A 17,313-nucleotide genomic window follows, 5' to 3' on the forward strand; every position below is an offset into this window, starting at 1 on the left:
CCGATCTCCTTTGCTCCTCAATAACCCTGCAGTCCAGGGCCCACACTGTCCCCGTGTGTCCTGAAACCACAGGACCCTCCACGGTGGTTTCAACCTATGGGTAAGGACACCCCCTTTTTGTTTCCTTAACGAAAACAGTGAAACAAAATGAGCACAGTCGCCGGCACTTTCCAGCTCTCTCAGCAGCTCAGGGTCCCACAGCCGGTCCAGGGCTGAGAGTAAACAGCACCCACACAGGGAGGGAGCAGGCTGCGGGCCAGACTGACTGCTTCGGTCCCCACTTCTCAGGCGCACGTGTGGGGAGGTGTGTGGAAGGGAGAGGGCGAGCCGCGCTGACCCCCTTCAATGAGTCTTCCAGCCCCACTTGGGATGGCAGCACCTCTGCGCAAGGAACCTCGTGGTTGACTTCTTGGCGTCACACCCACATCGAGAGAGGAGCAGATGTGACAGGTAAGAGGGGCTGAGGTAAGCAAGGCTCTCAAGTTAAACCGTTAGATTACACAAAGCCATGAAGATAAAATTAACTTAAAGAAGTAGCTACAGACGTAGGCTGTGCACCAGCTAGGTCGCGCCGACATAGCGCAAGACGATCGGCCAAGAGCGGCCAGAATCCTCGCCTTTATCTCAGGGGGCAGCGGGCAGGGGCAGTGGGAGGGACAAGCAAACGGAGAGCAAACAGACTAAAAATACTTTGCCCACAAGATGTCTTGTGGAAATTTTATTATGTAGAGTGTAAAATGAATTGTCAGTCCAATAAAAACAACACTTTTTTAAAAAAACAACATGCATAACATTTTCCAATTGCCTTTTTTAATAGTTAGACATTTCAAGCATTATAAGGAAAATAAGGAGAAAAACCCCAGACACTGTAACTTCAGTATATCTCAAACGGAATGTCCCCCAGGTCAATTGAAAAACGCGAGAAAAAATAGCTTCAATTCCGTTTTTCTTTCCTTTAAAAATACATGTTATCTGTACAAGATACGCTACAGTAAACACTGGAAATCATATTATCCCTTTTATTAAATCAAAATTATTTAATTCATATTGTGGTTAATGCTAGATTTATTTATTCATCTAGTTAATTTGACAAATATTAAGAAAATATTTAAAAGAAAAATGCAAAAAACACCTTGGAATTAAAAAATAGTTACTACATTTTTATGCGGTTTAATGTTCCACAGTGTTTGTTAAAAGTTATATTGAATTTATTTTTAATATTAAAAATAACAGTATTTATATTTCTGAGAGAATAGAGAAAGGTTTTTTTGTTTTGTTTTTAAAACAAGCTTGGAGGTCTTAGATACACAATTGCAATCGGTAGGTAATGGAGACATGAAAAAAACGTCTGCTAAACACACAAACACATTTTTATATTATTACCCCTTTAGAACTCTAGAAATTATACAAACCCTATAAAATGCCCCCTCCCGAGCCCTGTTGGACAGCAGTACAATTATCTGTCTCAATTCAGAATTCACATAATTAATTACAATACATAATAGTTCAGTTTTAAAAAAAATGCAATAAAACCAGACAGCCAAGATACAAGAAATTAGAAGTAAAACATTTAATGAATTTACACATTTAAGAATATTTAAATACTGTTTAAAATTTTTTTTAAAGAATTTGTTACAAGCCACCTAAGACTTCCAAGCCACTTTCTGTTGCGACAGAAAAAACTGTAAATAAGAAGACATGCAAACAAAACAAAACCAAAACACACCATGTTGAAACGTCACTGCTCTGCGGCACATTCTGGTGTCCGAATTTGCAGGTATTGCTCCAAAAGGAATGCCAGAGCTTACACATTTGAAGTAACAAACAAAAGTAACAAAACAAAAATTATCAGCAATTTTTAGTAACTGATTTTCCCGATTTTTAGAAAAATTCTGTTAATCTAGTGTTTCACAGAAAACAAAGGTTCTTCATCAAAAGGTTTGCACATCTAAAAACCTCTGTTACAAATAGGTTTTGCTCACAATGGTTTCAGGGGCGGCGGGGAAAGGGGGCTGCAGGCCACTGTCCTACTGTTCCTGTGGAAGGAAGGGGGAGAGCAGTTAGTCCGACGGCGGGTTCTCAAGTGCTGGCCTGAGGTCGGGGGCTGTCTGCAGGGAGGTGACAGGAGCTGACACACATGCACGCACGCACGCCCGCGGGCACGCGCCATCCTTCCGGGCCTCGTCATGGGATCTGGCCCAGACAAAACCTCTCTTGTACAGGAGGCCCCGGGGCACCGCCTTCCACAGGGGATGCTGGGCGGGGGGGAGGGGAGTGAGCGAGTGATGCCTCTCAGTCACCTGGCACCTGCCACCTGTTCCCACCAGGCCAGACACAGAGGGCCATTTTGGCAGTGAGGTGAACGACTGGCCTTGGGTCCAGGGCCTGTGGTAACTGACACACTGTCCATAGGGACCAGACTGGCATCAGTCAGCACTGATGGCCTGAGAAATGCACCTGAGATGTGACCTGCGGGAGCAGTCGGTCCTCTTCCGTGCATTTATAAGAAAACCATTCTGGGCCTCTGATTAGACTTCAGGCTTCCAGGCAGGGCCCAGCCTTCAGAGGGTATGGACTAGCCCTACTCCTGCTGCCCCTCCCTGCTGCCCGGGGACAAGCGTGACGGCCTGGCCACACCACCCTTTTCAAGAACAAGCCTGGAGAGTGACCCCAGCGCTGGTCTTACTCCCTAGTCGGTGCCACGCTTGCCCAGGGTCAGCTAAGTTTGGCACGCTCCTTTACAGCTGGGGGACCCGGGGTCCAGAGCAGGAAACAGTGCCACTCAGCACCGCGCGCTGGGTCTGGATTCGAGGGAACATCAGGCTCGTCCTGGCAGGGGCTCTGCCCAAACAGTTCTTCCACTTGGCTCAAACCTGTCCTGTCTGGGGCGAGGAGGGGGCCGGGGAGGCTGCCGTGGGGCGCTCTGCAGACGGCGGCCGTGCTGAGCAGTGCCGGGGCCCACGCGGTCCCTCCGCAGCCCAGGGGCCCCGTGCTCGGGCCCCGGGGTCAGGCACACGCAGAAGGCTTGGGAGGGGGGTCGGGGTTGGTCTGGGGAGTCTTGGCAGTGCTGGATCGGCTACAGACCTGGCTGTGGGCCTGAGCTTGCCCTAATGTTTGCCCGTAGAACGCGACCTGCTGTCTGTAATATTCCGCCCAGGCCATCGTGTAGTCCGGCGGGGAGCTGGCCTGAGGAGCGGCGCTGGCGGCGTGACCTGATGGACAAAGCAAAGCACGGGTTACTGGGAGCAGGGACGCGCCTGTGGGAGGCAAGGACACCGTCAGCCTGGAAGGATCCCTTCCCGAAGCCTCGGGGGCATCCGGGACAAGCGCCCGATGCTCACGCTCTCCCTCCAGACCCTCAGCGAGCTGCGCCGGGACTGCTCAGCCCGAGCACTGCCGCAGAAGCGCGGTTATCAGCCTGGCCTCGGCCGGCCCCCGCTCCACTCCTACAAGACCTTCGTGTCTGTCTCCTCTCTCCAGAATCACATTCTCTGCATCTGTCTGCCTGTCCTGCCGGCTCCCAGTCAGTGCCCTCGGCCGGAGGGGGAGGAGGGAGGGCGAGAAAGCGGGCGCCCCGGCACGGGGGTGTGTGCACCTGTGCAGGGCATCCCGGCCCATGCGTGTCTGGGAATCTGGATGGGGGGCTCTGGGAAGGCTTTCACCAGGTGCTCCAGGTGACGGTGACCTCCCTGACCCCCACCCTGGCCCCCAGAAGGGTACTGACCTGGTAATGATCCCAAACACAGGGTGAACGTTTCTTTGACGGCCTATGATCTCAGCTCTTCCAACTAGCAAGTAACACCCTTCAGACTCAAGATACGTGAGACACCTCCTTCCAACAATACCCAAACATTCTGGTTCAGCAGTTTTGGGATTCGCACCAGAGACCTTAGTACTAATTTTAAATGATTCACTTAGGGTATTTTTTTTTTGTTTTTGGTTGTTATTAGGTTTCCTCCTCCTCTTTTTTTTTTTTTTTTTTTTTTTTTTTTGCGGTACGTGGGCCTCTCACTGTTTTGGCCTCTCCCGTTGTGGAGCACAGGCTCTGGCCATGGCTCACGGGCCCAGCCGCTCTGCGGCATGTGGGATCTTCCCGGACCGGGGCACGAACCTGTGTCCCCTGCATCGGCAGGCGGACTCTCAACCACTGCGCCACCAAGGAAGCCCTCCTCCTCCTCTTTTTAAAAAGACTGGCTTAGTTAAGAAAACTGGCACAGTTAGGAAAAGAGCTTACTTAGGAAGAAAAGCAACTCAGCACCTGCTCCGACCCTGGACTCCCTGCTCTGAGTCTCACCACGCCCCTCCTCTTCACCTGTCCTGAAGCGGCCTTAGAGCTGGGCAGCGGCAAGACCGCAAGGCAGTCAGGAAACGGCTCCCGGCTGGTCTGAGTCCTAACCAGGTGGTTCTCAAGTGGACGGCCAAGGCTGCGACTATCCCTGAGGGTAGGTGTCATGCCCTTCCGGGCCCTTTAGAGTCCAGGAGAGAAGCGCGAGGACTGGAGGACGGCAAAGGACGACCGCGCGTCTCCCCTGACAGGCACACGTGGGGAGAGGGTGGTAAAGGTGGACGCGGAGATCCGACTCACACAGGGAAAGCGGGAAAGAGAAAAAGGGGTCAGGGAACCATGGCCTCTGAGGTCTACAGTCCTGGGGGCTGTGTGGCCGGGGAGCTGCTTGTTAAGAAGGGCCAGCGCACTCACTCTGTTTTCTGTAATAGTCTTCCCAGGCCTTGCTGTAGTCGGGCTGGCTGCTCTGCGGCTGGCTCTGCTGGCCTGGGCGAAGAACACAAAAGCAGTCAGGCCTCCGGGCTCCCGGGGCCTCGGCCCCCAGCCCGCAGGCTCCAGGCCCTGCTCTCTGCACTCACTCCCTTGCCCCTGTGGCCCGGGGTGGGGGGGCTGGGGGAGGAGCCAGGCCGACCCCCAGGAGGGCCTCCACCCAGGCCAGCGAGGCTGGGGCTGGCAGACGGCTGCCCCGCAAGGGCGACCAGCAGGCAGGGCCTCAACTCCCTTCAGTCGGGGACGCTGGGCTGCCACGAGCAGAGCCCCCGGGGCCAGAGTGCTGTCTGCGGCTCCCTGGATTGGCCTGCAAACCGACAAAGAATCCGAATGGCGCTGACCACTCCCTTTCCCTGGCCCTTCTGTCCAAGGACTGATGGCTTTGCCTTTGCACGACGAGAACTACAGGGGACACACAGGGGAAGTGCCCAGAGACTGCGCTCAAGGTGACGACAGAAGACGGGGTACACACCTGACCCCCAGCCTCGCGCCTGTCCGGGGTGAGGGCGAGGACGTGTTGGGGGTCGTCCCCGCCCTCCTCTCCACATCACTGGGGGCAGAAAGGCTGGGCTGGGGGGAGCAGAGCAGCAGCCCGCCCAGGGGCACGGGGGGCGGGTAGTGTTTAAAAGACTTGACCACAGCTGGAAGTCAGGACCCTCCTTCTGCCAAGGGCAGCCCCCGCCGTCGGTTAGAATCACAGCCTGCGGCAGGCAGGAAGGACGTGCTCAAAAACACATTTCACGGCACAATGCTTTCCCTAAGAGTTAATTTCCTCAAGGCTGAAGAGGGGCGCAGGCACGAGGACAGTTGGTGTGTGTGGGGGGGACCCCTCCTCCCCGCACTGCGGCAGGACGGGACTCGGAGCTGGACGCTGGCACCAGGAGAAGGCAAGGCCTGGGCAACGCGGCAGCAGGAACTGCCCCCTCAGACACGGAGGCTGTGGGCAAGTGGGATTTTTCTTCGGACCCAAACCAATTCTCCATTCCCCTGAATGAACCAAGCGACACCACAGGTGAAGGCTGGTGCGTGGTGCACGGGGCAGGCGCTAGCTGCGTTTTCTCTCGCTCAGCCCACGTACCTCTGCCAACCCCTCGCCCGCCTAGCCTGAGGAGGCAGCAGGGCGGGCTCTGCGGGAACTGCCCCCTGCACGGAGGTGGACGTGTCCCCTGCAGCTTCAACGCGAAGCCTCCCCACAGTCTAGGGCTTCTCCCAGGTCCTCTGTCCTGGGCGATGGGCACTGGGGAACCCTATGTGGGTCGCCTCCCACCCTGGGGGTGCTCTCTGATGGAACAGGAGGAAGCGAAACACGCCCGGGCTGCGGGCTAAGTGAGCACAGTGAAATGGGGAGGGTGGAATCTGGGTGGTGTGTAGGTGTTCGTGGTGAAGTTCTTTAAGATATTCTGCACGTTTAAGGTATTTCGTAAGAAAGTAAGAAAGGGGGAAGAGAGGGAACAAACACAACCATGCAATTTCAGAGCTCACAAGTACTTTAGAAATCAAATCCAAACCCTTCATTTCACAGATGACAGAACTGGAGCCCTAGAGAAGCGGGGACATGCCTCAGGCTGCCCAGCACTGCTCCAGACGCGTGGGGGGGCTTCTCCAGCTGTGAACCTGACCAGGCGCCCCGGGGCAGGGTCTCACACCCAGCATTCTGCTCAAGGGGAAAGGGGTGGAACCCCGGGCCCAGCCCCTTGTGGGCAAAGCTGCAGCGCGTGTCCTGCAGCCTGGTGCTCCGAGGGGAGCCTGCAGACGTGCTGAAGAGCGCTTTCCAAACACCACCAGGCTGGCCCTTCAGACGTCAAAATAACCTAAGGTAAGGTTTTTGTTTTGTTTTTGTTTTTGTTTGGAAGGCTGTGCAAGATGGGCTCTACCAGCAGTAAAACTCAAGGATGACTCCTAAAGCTGACGTGGGGGCCAGAGAGTGGGAGGGGGTTTAATTCCAACGAAAACCTTCTCTTTTACGATCAGTTTTCTTAGAGAGCACATTCTCTAATCACGCGCTTTCTGGAGGTTCAGGAGATAGAGACCCTTCCTAAGATGGTGCTGGGGAGGAGAGGGAGAAGGCCACCTTGAGGCCAGACGAGGGGAGCAGGCAGGGCACCCATTAGGCGGGGTTGCTTGAAGAGGCTGCAGCAGTGGAAGGGGCCGAGGGGCAGGAGGGGCTCAGGTCAAACCACACTCTCAGGGCCCACAGGCCTTTCGGACCCGTTTCTGGGGGACCAGAGTGACGGAAGGCTGCAGCTGAGAAGGTGGGCCAGGAGAGAGGCGGGGACCTTGTCCCCGCCCAGCAGGCCTGTCCCCGGGGGGCATCCCACCTCCTTCCGAGTCACTTACTTGGAACCTGCTGTGTGGGCTGCTGCCACGCCTGGTAGGTGCTGCCCCAGCCCTGGGTCAGGAAGGCCGGAGGACCACTGCAGAGGACAAGAGGACTCATTCCAGGGAAGGCCACACACCGCGCCCCCGCCCCAGCCCCCGCGGCAAGCACAGCGCCCTCTGCTGGAGACGCGGCAGGGCGGAGTAAAGGCGGCCTACCCACCTCACAGGCGCGCTGTGAGGGCTTCCGTTCACTTTAGCGGCCATGTTTGGGAAGCACCCTGAGCTCCTCGGAGGAAAGGTGCTAAAAGAAAGTGGAAAACAAATAAAGACAACACAACGGCTTTTGCAAAAACAAGCAAACAAACAAACAAAAACCCTCCCGCCACCCAGCCCCAGGGCAGTGAGCTCTCCTAGGGGATGCTGGCGGGACCACAAGACCCTCCGTCCTCTGGGAAGGCTCTCGCCCCAGCACTGGTCACTGAGCAACAGACAGGCCAGAGGGACCACCAGTGAGAGAGAAGGAGAGGAGTCCTGCCCACGCCCAGAACTTGCGGCTTTCAGCTGGCACTCCCTGGAAGTAGCTGGAAAAGGAGGAGCCCTTGGGGGCAGTGAGTTCTTCCAGGCAAGAAAAGACTCACTTCTGATGCGGCGCGGCAGGTGGCTGGCTGAAGGGGCCCTGCGCGAAGGCTCCGGGCGCTCCGAGACTGGCACCCTGTCAGGACACAGAGGGAACTCTCACCTCCTGTCGGCTGCGCCTGCACCCTCTGCCCAGGCCCACCCCGAGGCAAACCACAGCTTTCGGGGAGAGACAAGTGAAGTAAAGACACCCTGTGGCACTCGCACTAGCCTTCCTGCCCACAGTGGGCTTCATTTGCGGAAACAGCTTCTGCCCCTTGAGCGACCGATACCACCACACAGCCAATACCGGCACCACCACAACTGCCCTAGCGTGTCGCCCTGGGGGTAGGGACCGACCTGCTGACTGTCCCGTCAATTCAGGCTGGCCCACGGCTTTCTGCCATTCTACGTCCCCTTTGAGGTGAGCAGTGGCCAATATGTCCTCCATCAACACTCCCTTTCTTTATCTGCTTTGAGGTGCCTGAAACTAAAGCCAGAGTCAATGAACGCTGCCTGCAGGGCTGGCCGCCGGGGCGATGCCAGTGGGAGTCCGGGGGCAGTGCTGGGGGAAGGCTGCCGGCCCTGGCTGCTCATCTACGCCTGCAGGGCCAACGGCTCGGGGCCTGGGCGAGCTCTGCGCGTCTGGGCCTGGCCCTGGTGTCCCTGCGCCCCGACCTTCCCCCTCAGCAACATGGGAGGGGGCTGTTGCCCTCACATCACGTGAGGACCGAGAGCCACAGGAAGTACAAGGTTCTGGGGAGAAACAGGCGCCTTGGACATCCAAATGAAAACCCAGCTCTATCACCCAGGTGGGGAAAGGACCTTGTACGTACGCCCACTTTCTCGTCGATGAGATGTCTGGCCAGCTCGATCTGCTGAGGAAGGCCCCTGATGGTGAACATCCGCAGGCTGGGGTCCGTGCTGGGAGGCGGGTTCCGCTGAAGCTCCACGTGTGCTCCTGAATGCTGGTTTATGCTTTTGATGTTCTCGCCCCCTGTGGGCAGGACACAGAACAGTAAGTGGCTACAGTTCTCTCCTCTGGAGAAGGAATGGGTATTTTCTGCACACCAGTGCTCGTCCTAAGAGTAGACAAGGACTTCCCATTTATACTTTAAAACGGCTCTTGTAAAAACCAGAGCTGTCTCATTTGTGAAGCCAGACTTGTGAAGCAAAGCTGAGGCGCAATGATACCACGTGGCACCAGCTGGTCTCCATCTCAGTGTCCTACGCAGAGGCCTGGAGTGGCCCAGAAGCCAGGTCTGGGCCTTGGCCCACAGATCTGCACACCGTGAGCTCAGCTCTGGAGAAGGCACTCCATCCTTCTCAGCATGAGAATGGTGACCTGATGGCCCCTCCATGGCACAACGCGGGCCTTCGGCCCCGGTGTGGGCCACCGCACTGCTGTCTCCCGCCCTCCACAGGTCAAACAGACGGCCACAGGCCCCAACAATACCCAGAGCCCACTCAAGCCTTTAATATCCCATCCTGTCTCTTCTCAAGTCTCTTCTTCCTCCGTGGGTGGGGCACAGGTCTAGACAGAGCGGCAGCCTGAGAACGGAGGTCACAGAGGCCTGGGTGGAGTGGGGCTAATGAAAATGTAGTTGGACTCTTTGAAAAACCTGTGAGAGTCCCAGTCTCTTAATGAAATTTGCGTAACAAAAGCTCCACCAGTGTAACAATGGTTTGATTCTTCTCTTCAAATTTCACAGAACTTACAGATCAGCTCTGCTCCATTGGGGTGGCGGAGCCAGAATTCAAGGAAAACTTGGAGCACAGAGTTCTGCAGAACTGGAAAAAGACGATGTGTATAAAATCTGATGCAGGGTACCAGGGAGCCCCAAAGGGTCAAAGCGAAGACTAAAGGCCAGTCTCTGTGTCACCCCTCCCCACCCAGAGTCGAAACTAAGCTGCAGTGACATTTCTCGTTTCATTGTAACATGTCCACAATCCTTCAAACTCCCAACCTGCCCTCCACCGGCCCTGCTGGAGAGCCACGTCTGAACAAAAGCATCGAGGAGTAGGTAAGTAAGGGACACCAAGAGCAGGCACGGCTCATCTCATCCAGAAAGCATGATGGGATTCTACGAGGGTCAGGATGCAAAGATGGAGCCTGGGTCCGGCCATTCTTCCTGAAGGAAGTGTGAGCGGCCCTTACACCGTAGTAAGGAAACCAGGAGACAGTCGGCATTCAAGAAAGCTTGGTTCAAACGTTAGTCTGGGCAGGATGTTAGCTCGGTTTAGGGTAGTTTGAAATTTAAAAGCAAATTAAAAAAAAGAAAAGCCCAGCAGACCGAAGTGTTGTACGCATGGTTTTCTTGAAGATCTGCTGCAATTTAGGGGACGTGTCCCTGCGTTGTCCACCTTGAGCCTTGAGCAAACACGTGGTCTCAGGGGCGGCGCCAGCCAAGGCAAGAGAGTCGCAGGGAGTCTTCAGCAGCTTCACTTTGCTTCCAGGTACGTGCGAGCCCCTCCCAGCCCCCCGACTACCGACCTTTACTCAGGTCATGAATTTTACGACCTTTGCATCATGGAAAGTAAGCAGCTTCGCTCCCAGGCAGGAGTGCTCTTAGGGAGCGCCGAAGAGCTAAGAATAGGCGGAGACCTTCCCACTGCCACCCAGCACTTGAAGGGACCCCCACCCCACCCTCTGCCCAGACCCCTCGGTCCCGGAGACAAAAGCATGGAAGAGCGCGCGTGTCTGGAACGCAGAAGCCCACGGGCCCAGACCGGCTCCCCTCCATCAGGCACTTGGACCAGCAGTCCCAGACTCCTCCCTGAGGCCTCAGGCCCATGCTAATAAGGCGAGGAGGCACCGCAAAACTGCACGGGGCCGGAAGGAGTTAATTTAAGTTCATCTTCCTTTAAGATGAGGTCGCCAGCTTGGCACATGGTGGCCGTCTACAGGCTCATTCAGCAGCCTGCTCCATTCTTCCACCTGACGGGGGGGCAGAAGCGACCCACCAGTGGCCCCCGGCTGGATGTGAAATTGTAAAGCAATTAATCAAACCTGCTAAAAGGCTTGGCTGACAAGAGCAGGGCTGGCCACACTATCTGTCACTATTGCTGTGTTTATCATGGAAATCCAGCAGGGGCCCAGGGAGGTGCAGCGTCTGTCCAAGGGCTGCAGGGCCTGCCTGCGTGTGGCTCCCCTCACCCCGCGCCTTTCCCAAGAAACAGGAAGACCTCATACCCAGCCCCTGGGGCGGGGAGTTACAGAAAGGCCCCTGCTCCTGCCTAAACGAAACTTAGCCTGGCTTCCCAAGGCTGATACTGGAGCACCAGGACACAGCATCAGTTACTGCTACGTTCTGCTGTCTCCTCCCTCTGGGGATCGCTCAGGATGACTTTGTAGAGGACAAACTATGAGCGACTGTCCTGTGAGTACCGAGGTTTCACTGACTAGGAGGAACCGTCACAGTGAAGACAGAAAGGCTTTGCCAGGTCTAGAGACGACACTTCCCATGAAAACCTCGCTGACAAAACGGTTCTCAAAAAGCAAGAAAAACCTAGATCTGATTCTTGAACTCCAGGCATCAGCTGGATTTAACCTCATGGCAGCAGGCCAGCTGATGGCCTGGGCAGCACGTCTGACTTATCACAGCATTTGGGCAGCCAACAAAACAATGTCCATTAAACACCTCCCAGCATGTACGCCCTGCCAGAAAATTAAAACAAACCTACGTCGTTCCTACACCTCTGAGAGGTTAACCACCCAGGGACAACATGGATACAAGAGAGAAACATTTTAGAAGAGCATAAAACACACACTGTCCAAGAGTGGGACCCAGTGCAGATTCTGGGAGGTGAATGAGGGGGACAGGAGGAATTCCAGCCCTGTGCCAGCTCGTGAGGATGTGCCACGGCAGCCTCAGCTTTCTGCTGGCGAAGACGTTCCCAAGTCAGGTTCCACGGGATGCTAGCACCCCTCCAACAGCTAAGAGATGTCTGGTGATCACAGAAACTGGGGAAACTCTAGGGAGAAAACTGTATTTGTTTCTTCCGTATGTTGCCAAACACATAAAAAGGGAATAAATGAGCAAATACAAAACCCAATGCTGAACATGAGTTTCCCACCAGGTCAAGGGCTTTGCTTAGAGAGCAGAGAAGCTAAGCCCACTGCTCCGCGAGCCCCAGACCTGCGCTCGGCAGCCTTCCTTGGTCAAGGTCAGCCCAGGTGAGCCAGCAACAATGGCCTAGAAACCTGCCTGCTCTCTCGCTCGCTCTTCGCTGAAGGAGAGGAAGGAGCCACATTAGCCATTAATGAGGGTTTCTACCCAACGTCCTCTAAAATGCCTAGAAACAACTAACAAATCAATTTTTATTTCCCTCCACAGGGTGCCTGATACTCTTGGTAAATATGTTGAAAAGATAAAAACCACTTCCACATGTTGTGTCAATAGAGAACAAATACCCAAATCCAGTAAGGAAAAAAGTGACGCACTCGTCAGAAAGCAATCTTCGCTTGAGGAAATGATCTTAACGGTTCCTCTAAGCTCCCTGGAGGTGAGTTAATCACCAATCAGTCGATCGACAAACACTCAGAGGCCCCTCACCTGTTCAGGGTGCCTCTTCAACAACCTAAGCTGCTTCCATAGGCAGCGGGTCTTCCTGACCATCTGTTTACACGCTGTAATGAAGTGCTGGCTTTGCCCCATTTGTGAGGGCCCAGGCAGAGGACGGTTCCCGCAGAAGGCAGCTGATGCCTCGGACCTGGACCCTCAGTCAAGGACAGCAAGCAGAAGGAACTTTGTGCTCCAAAGGTATTGGACGTGGCCTGTCTGCTCTCAGGTCAAACACCTGGAAGGGGAACGCCGAACTCCAGCAACTGCCTCTTACCTTTGCCTATGACGAGGCCGCACTTATCTGCCGGCACTGTGTAGGTTATCTCCTGGATGCCACCAGGGTTTCCCACGCTCCAGTCACCGCGGCCACGGCCTCTTCCTCTGGCTACCGCCAGGCCTCCGAAGCCATCTCTTTCCTGGGAAGGAAGCAAAGCTCAGGTGACATTTCTGTCACTGCCACCAGCACTATTTTTCATCTCCGGGGAGGAGGTTAAGTGACAGGATGTAATCAACGCCACACATTAGAACCTGAGCACCTTTCCACATTTCAGATTCTGAAGTGCTCTTTACAAGTAGAATTAACACAGATCACAGGCGCATTCAAGAAGACGTGCGCGGATAAATCACGTGGTTACATAAACAGCACACACACACCCGACTAAAAGAGGCAGTCAGATATAAATTCCGAAGTCTAAAGCCCGATGCCCTTATCCCTGGAGTTTTAATTACTGGGCCTTAATCTACAGGCATCAGGAGCTGGTTTTCTTCTCAACGCTGGGCCTACCAGAAACCAGATATTAGATGCTGAAGAGCTATGAGCTTTTGAAAGTGACACATGAGTAGCAAGGATGACTTCTGACCCTCTCCCGACAAAGTTGTTACAGAGAACAATTCAGACGCCGCTCTAAGAGCCAGAACACCCTGCAGTTCAACCAGCAACAGGAATAAAAGAGTTTTAAAGAAAACTTGCTTGTCTCGCTCCCCAAGAGAGGGAGGAACAAGCCAGGCCCATCCGCCCACAGTCCGGGGCTGGAGAAGTCTCCCGACTTATTCTCAGTTTCCCCACCAGAGAGCGAAACCCACAACCAACACCTAAGCAAGGAAGATTCCTTTCACTCGAGGGCGAAACACCCCATTCCAGCCTTTGTCCTTTGAGTCACTTTGGAGCAGCAACATTTACAATCTTGGAAAGGTTGAAGGCGAACCTGGTCAAGCTGAGAGCTCCTCCAGGGAAGGGAGAAGCTGAGCAGGCATTCGGCACAGCCTACTCCTGTCGACTGAGGGTAAACTGAATGTTTACCCAGAATGGAAACCCGCAGAGCGCCGAGCTCACTGGAGTGCTTTCTGTTGCACTCTGCTTGCATGAGCGACAAATGACAAGCAAACAAGGTGATTTTAGGGATTTATGTTAGAACACAAACATCGTGGCCAACTTTCTGGGTGTGCCACAGATTCTCAAAGACAAGCTGTCCCCTCATCATCTCACGGCCTTTGCAGTCCTGGGATCATCAGTTCTTACTACTAAAAAGGATGTCAGAGATGAATTAGTGACGCTTCTCTGAACTTGTGTCATCCTAAGAACTGCCTGGGGCTGTGGGTGAGATCCAAGCCACCCTCTTGGATACTCTGATTCAGGAGATCTGGGGCGGGGGGTGGGGTCTATAAACCTGTAACCTCAGCAGGTGCCGCCAAATGACTTAGGGGATGATGTGGGGTGCATCACCTGGTACAAAGCCCTTGGTGTGCTGCTGAAAAAACTACGCCAAGAGGAGCTCAAAGGCTCGCTGAAGGTCACATGAAAAATGGCAGAGCTGGGATGGTGGTTTCTAATCTCTGGCTTCTTTCTTCAGCTCCTATTATTCTCAGACTTTTCCTACAAACCTGGGGGACATGATGTGCCAACCTGCCACCAGCTACAGTAGTTCTCCAGAGCAATTTACAACGGGGGCAGGTGTATCCTAACAGCATCACACAAGCCTGCTCACATTCCAGAGAAAGACGCGCATGAAGACAGTGTTAGGATTTGGGCAGATCATGAAGTGCCTCTGAAAGCTGAGATTAGACTTTACTTTTACACTAAACTGTTTGAAACCTGGCAATCTGCACTGTGACATCCCACAGACAGTTTAAATAGTCAGAAACTTTGTAAAAAAAAATCTAGATTCTGAGACAATAAAGGCAGAAGAATAATAAACTAGCAGGAAAACAAAAACAAAAATGAAGGCGGGAAAGAGACAGATGTAGACAAGCCCATGGCTATAATCTTGGAGGGAGGTAACTGACAAGAGTACTGGTTTCCAAAACCGTGACTTGAGAGGGGGTGACTGCTCCAGGGTGTCGCCCCGAGAGCCCCAGGTAGCACCTGCTGCTCCTGCCGGCGAGATACTGAAGCTCCCGAGAGCCAGACCCACCTGGGCTGTAAGAATAAGCTCGTTGATGACATGTGCGGCATGCTGGCATCGCTCTGGGGGTCCCATGACCTGTGCAGCTCTCTCTGGACTAATACCATCATCTGTGGAACAAGGTGAGAGATGGGATTAGGAAAAGCCCAACTTCAGAAGGAAACAAACGTCAATCTGATTTGCAATCAATGTTCCTACCAGTGCCAAAGAGGGTAATAAGAACATCACCATATCAGGGAATCTTCTGCATAGGGAAACGGTGTACGGCTACATCTTTTTGCGTGATCCACGTCAATACTCATTTCTTATGCAATTACAGCCATTTAAAAAAGATATGACTACAGAAAACTAAATTAAACTTAAAAAAGAAAAAGTGCCAAGGAAAACAGAGTTGAGCTACAGCAGTATTTTCCCGAAGTAGTCCATCACGATGTTTTCCCATCTTCAGAGAAATGAGCGAAATAAAGACACTGTAGATGATATGCTCGTGAAGGTAAATTTATAAAATTTAAAGAACGGTCCTTGATTTTACGATTTTTTAATGGTTTTAAGTTATCTTTAATTTTATGAAATCAACAATAACAGTTTTTTTTTAAGTCTTTACTTGCAAAATTAAAAACTGGAAATGCTATTGTTGATCCCCCCCAATTTTACTAGTCCAAGGAAAAAAAGAAAAAAAGCCTGGACACCCCTGGGCTAGAGTGTTCTGGCACAAGAAGGGTGACCCGGCCAGCAAATCCACAGAAAGAAATGAGGGACCAGAGGACAAACCTAAACTGGAACTTTTGGTAACAGAATGTTGCAAAAGAGAGAGAGGGTGAGGGAGAGCAAAGAACACAAGTGGGCTAATAACAAAGTCCTTGTTTTGTGAGGTGTTCTTTAATTCTTCATAATGCTGAGGACTTCTGAGAACCATCAAAACCTACCTGGTTTGAACTGAATTCTCACACCGGCATCATTCTGGATCTTTTTGATCATTTCCCCATTTCTTCCTATTACAATCCCAACAGCAAACCTAGGCACAGACACCTAAGCACAGAGATACAAAACATCAGAGTTTTTCTGCAAACCTGGTGTGTGTGTGTGTGTGTGTGTGTGTGTGTGTGTGTGTGTGTGTGTATACATACAATGATTTTTATCACAGTGCATTTCTGGAAATGATACAATAAAGCATTTTTTTTTTCCTCTTAGGAAAAATACTGTGGTTGATGGCTGCATTCCTGTCCATTAAATGCATCCAATAGGTCTGAGACCTGATCAAAAATAGTTATAAAGATGAAGTAAAGTGAGAATAAACCTCATAGATAAAAGATTAAAAAAAAATTTTAAGATTAAAAGTTTATCTTCCAAATTTTATGAAATAAACATTAATGTACCATACACATTGATTATACTATGGTCCTATAAAATGCTTTTCTTTTCCTTCACTCTTTTATTGTAGTAAAATATATATAACATAGTATTAATCATTTTAACTATTTGTAAATACACACTTCAGTGGCATTAAACACACTCACAATGTTGTGTAACCACCACAGATGTCTACATCCCAAACCTTTTCATCATCCCCAATAAGAACTCCCGTGAAACCACAGTGCTTCCTTCCCCAGCCCCTGCTAACCTCTACTTCACTTTCCGTCTGTATGAATTTGCCTATTCTAGGTGCCTCACGTAAGTGGAATCATGACAACATCCATCCTTCTGCACCTGGCTTATTTTGCCAAGCATAACGCTGGCAGGGCCCATCCTCGCTGCAGCCGAAATACAGCAAGGATGTATTTCGATCCCATTCCACCTCATCAGTAAAACAGGCTTAGGAGTTTGATACTATCACAACAAAGGTCACCACGAAAACCTGGACTCGGGTCTTCATCTGGGCAGTGGGGTGCGCTCTGCAGCACAGCCCCCGGCCGGGGGGCATGGCCCCATCCCCTGAAATGCGTGCAGCTGGCGCTCCTCACTACAGCTGGCTGTCCCACTCCTTCCTCACAGCCACCCTGGGAAGCCAGTGTGCTCGGAGGGTTTTGCAGCTGAGCTGAGAGTTAAATAACTTGCTCAAGGTTACAGAGCTAACAGAAGCGTGCCCTACAACCTTAAACTTGCCTACTAACCTGTAACTCAAGCATACCTCTATACTGCCTCCTCCCACGCGGGAGCTGAAATCACCGCGCACACCTCGAAAATCAGCTTGGTCTTTTTCTCGGATGATCTCTAATACCATTTCTCTTGCTTGCTGCAAAAACACAGATAAAAGGCATTAAGGGAGACAAAATCCTGAAAAAAGACATGACACCAGGTGAAAGATCAAACCCTCTTAAACTGGGCTTAAAGCCTCAGGAGGTGCTCAGCCGTGGGAGAACTCACTATATTACGTTACCATTGTTACGTGGGACACGGGCAGGCTGCTACTGAGCAGTATATCGTGTATATCACATCTTAAATGACGTGTTCCTTACACTGTCCAAAATGTCCACACAGATAAGGGTTCACAGTCTAAGCCACAGCTGGGTCAGCACACTGGTGCTGGGTCAGAACTTGATGGTCGCTCCACCGTATTTCTGACGTGCTATTTCTTTCTAGTGGGCAAGGGTGGGGTCTGAGAGCTCTGACAGTGGGCAGTTTCCATGGGAAGGAAGAC

General features: G+C 52.4%; 1 protein-coding gene across 4 annotated transcripts in view; it reads right to left on the reverse strand.

Annotated features, from left to right (window-relative positions):
- Positions 1 to 687: 687 nt before the first annotated feature.
- FUBP3 (far upstream element binding protein 3) overlaps positions 688 to 17,313 on the reverse strand; it is a 49,574-nt gene continuing 32,948 nt past the window's right edge. For 3 of the 4 annotated variants that reach the window (XM_032634815.1, XM_032634816.1, XM_032634818.1), the window contains 11 exons: positions 16,804 to 16,908; positions 15,602 to 15,704; positions 14,685 to 14,785; positions 12,548 to 12,689; positions 8,545 to 8,705; positions 7,732 to 7,805; positions 7,314 to 7,394; positions 7,112 to 7,188; positions 4,700 to 4,771; positions 3,085 to 3,212; positions 688 to 2,036 (listed from right to left, as the gene is read on the reverse strand). In XM_032634815.1, the coding sequence (XP_032490706.1) occupies positions 2,028 to 2,036; positions 3,085 to 3,212; positions 4,700 to 4,771; positions 7,112 to 7,188; positions 7,314 to 7,394; positions 7,732 to 7,805; positions 8,545 to 8,705; positions 12,548 to 12,689; positions 14,685 to 14,785; positions 15,602 to 15,704; positions 16,804 to 16,908 (1,053 nt within the window). In that variant the 3' untranslated portion in view covers positions 688 to 2,027. The remainder of the gene's footprint in view (positions 2,037 to 3,084; positions 3,213 to 4,699; positions 4,772 to 7,111; positions 7,189 to 7,313; positions 7,395 to 7,731; positions 7,806 to 8,544; positions 8,706 to 12,547; positions 12,690 to 14,684; positions 14,786 to 15,601; positions 15,705 to 16,803; positions 16,909 to 17,313) is intronic. The other variant, XM_032634817.1, reaches the window with a different exon arrangement.

The sequence above is a fragment of the Phocoena sinus genome, chromosome 6, assembly GCF_008692025.1.
Source record: "Phocoena sinus isolate mPhoSin1 chromosome 6, mPhoSin1.pri, whole genome shotgun sequence".
Lineage (NCBI taxonomy): Eukaryota > Metazoa > Chordata > Mammalia > Artiodactyla > Phocoenidae > Phocoena > Phocoena sinus.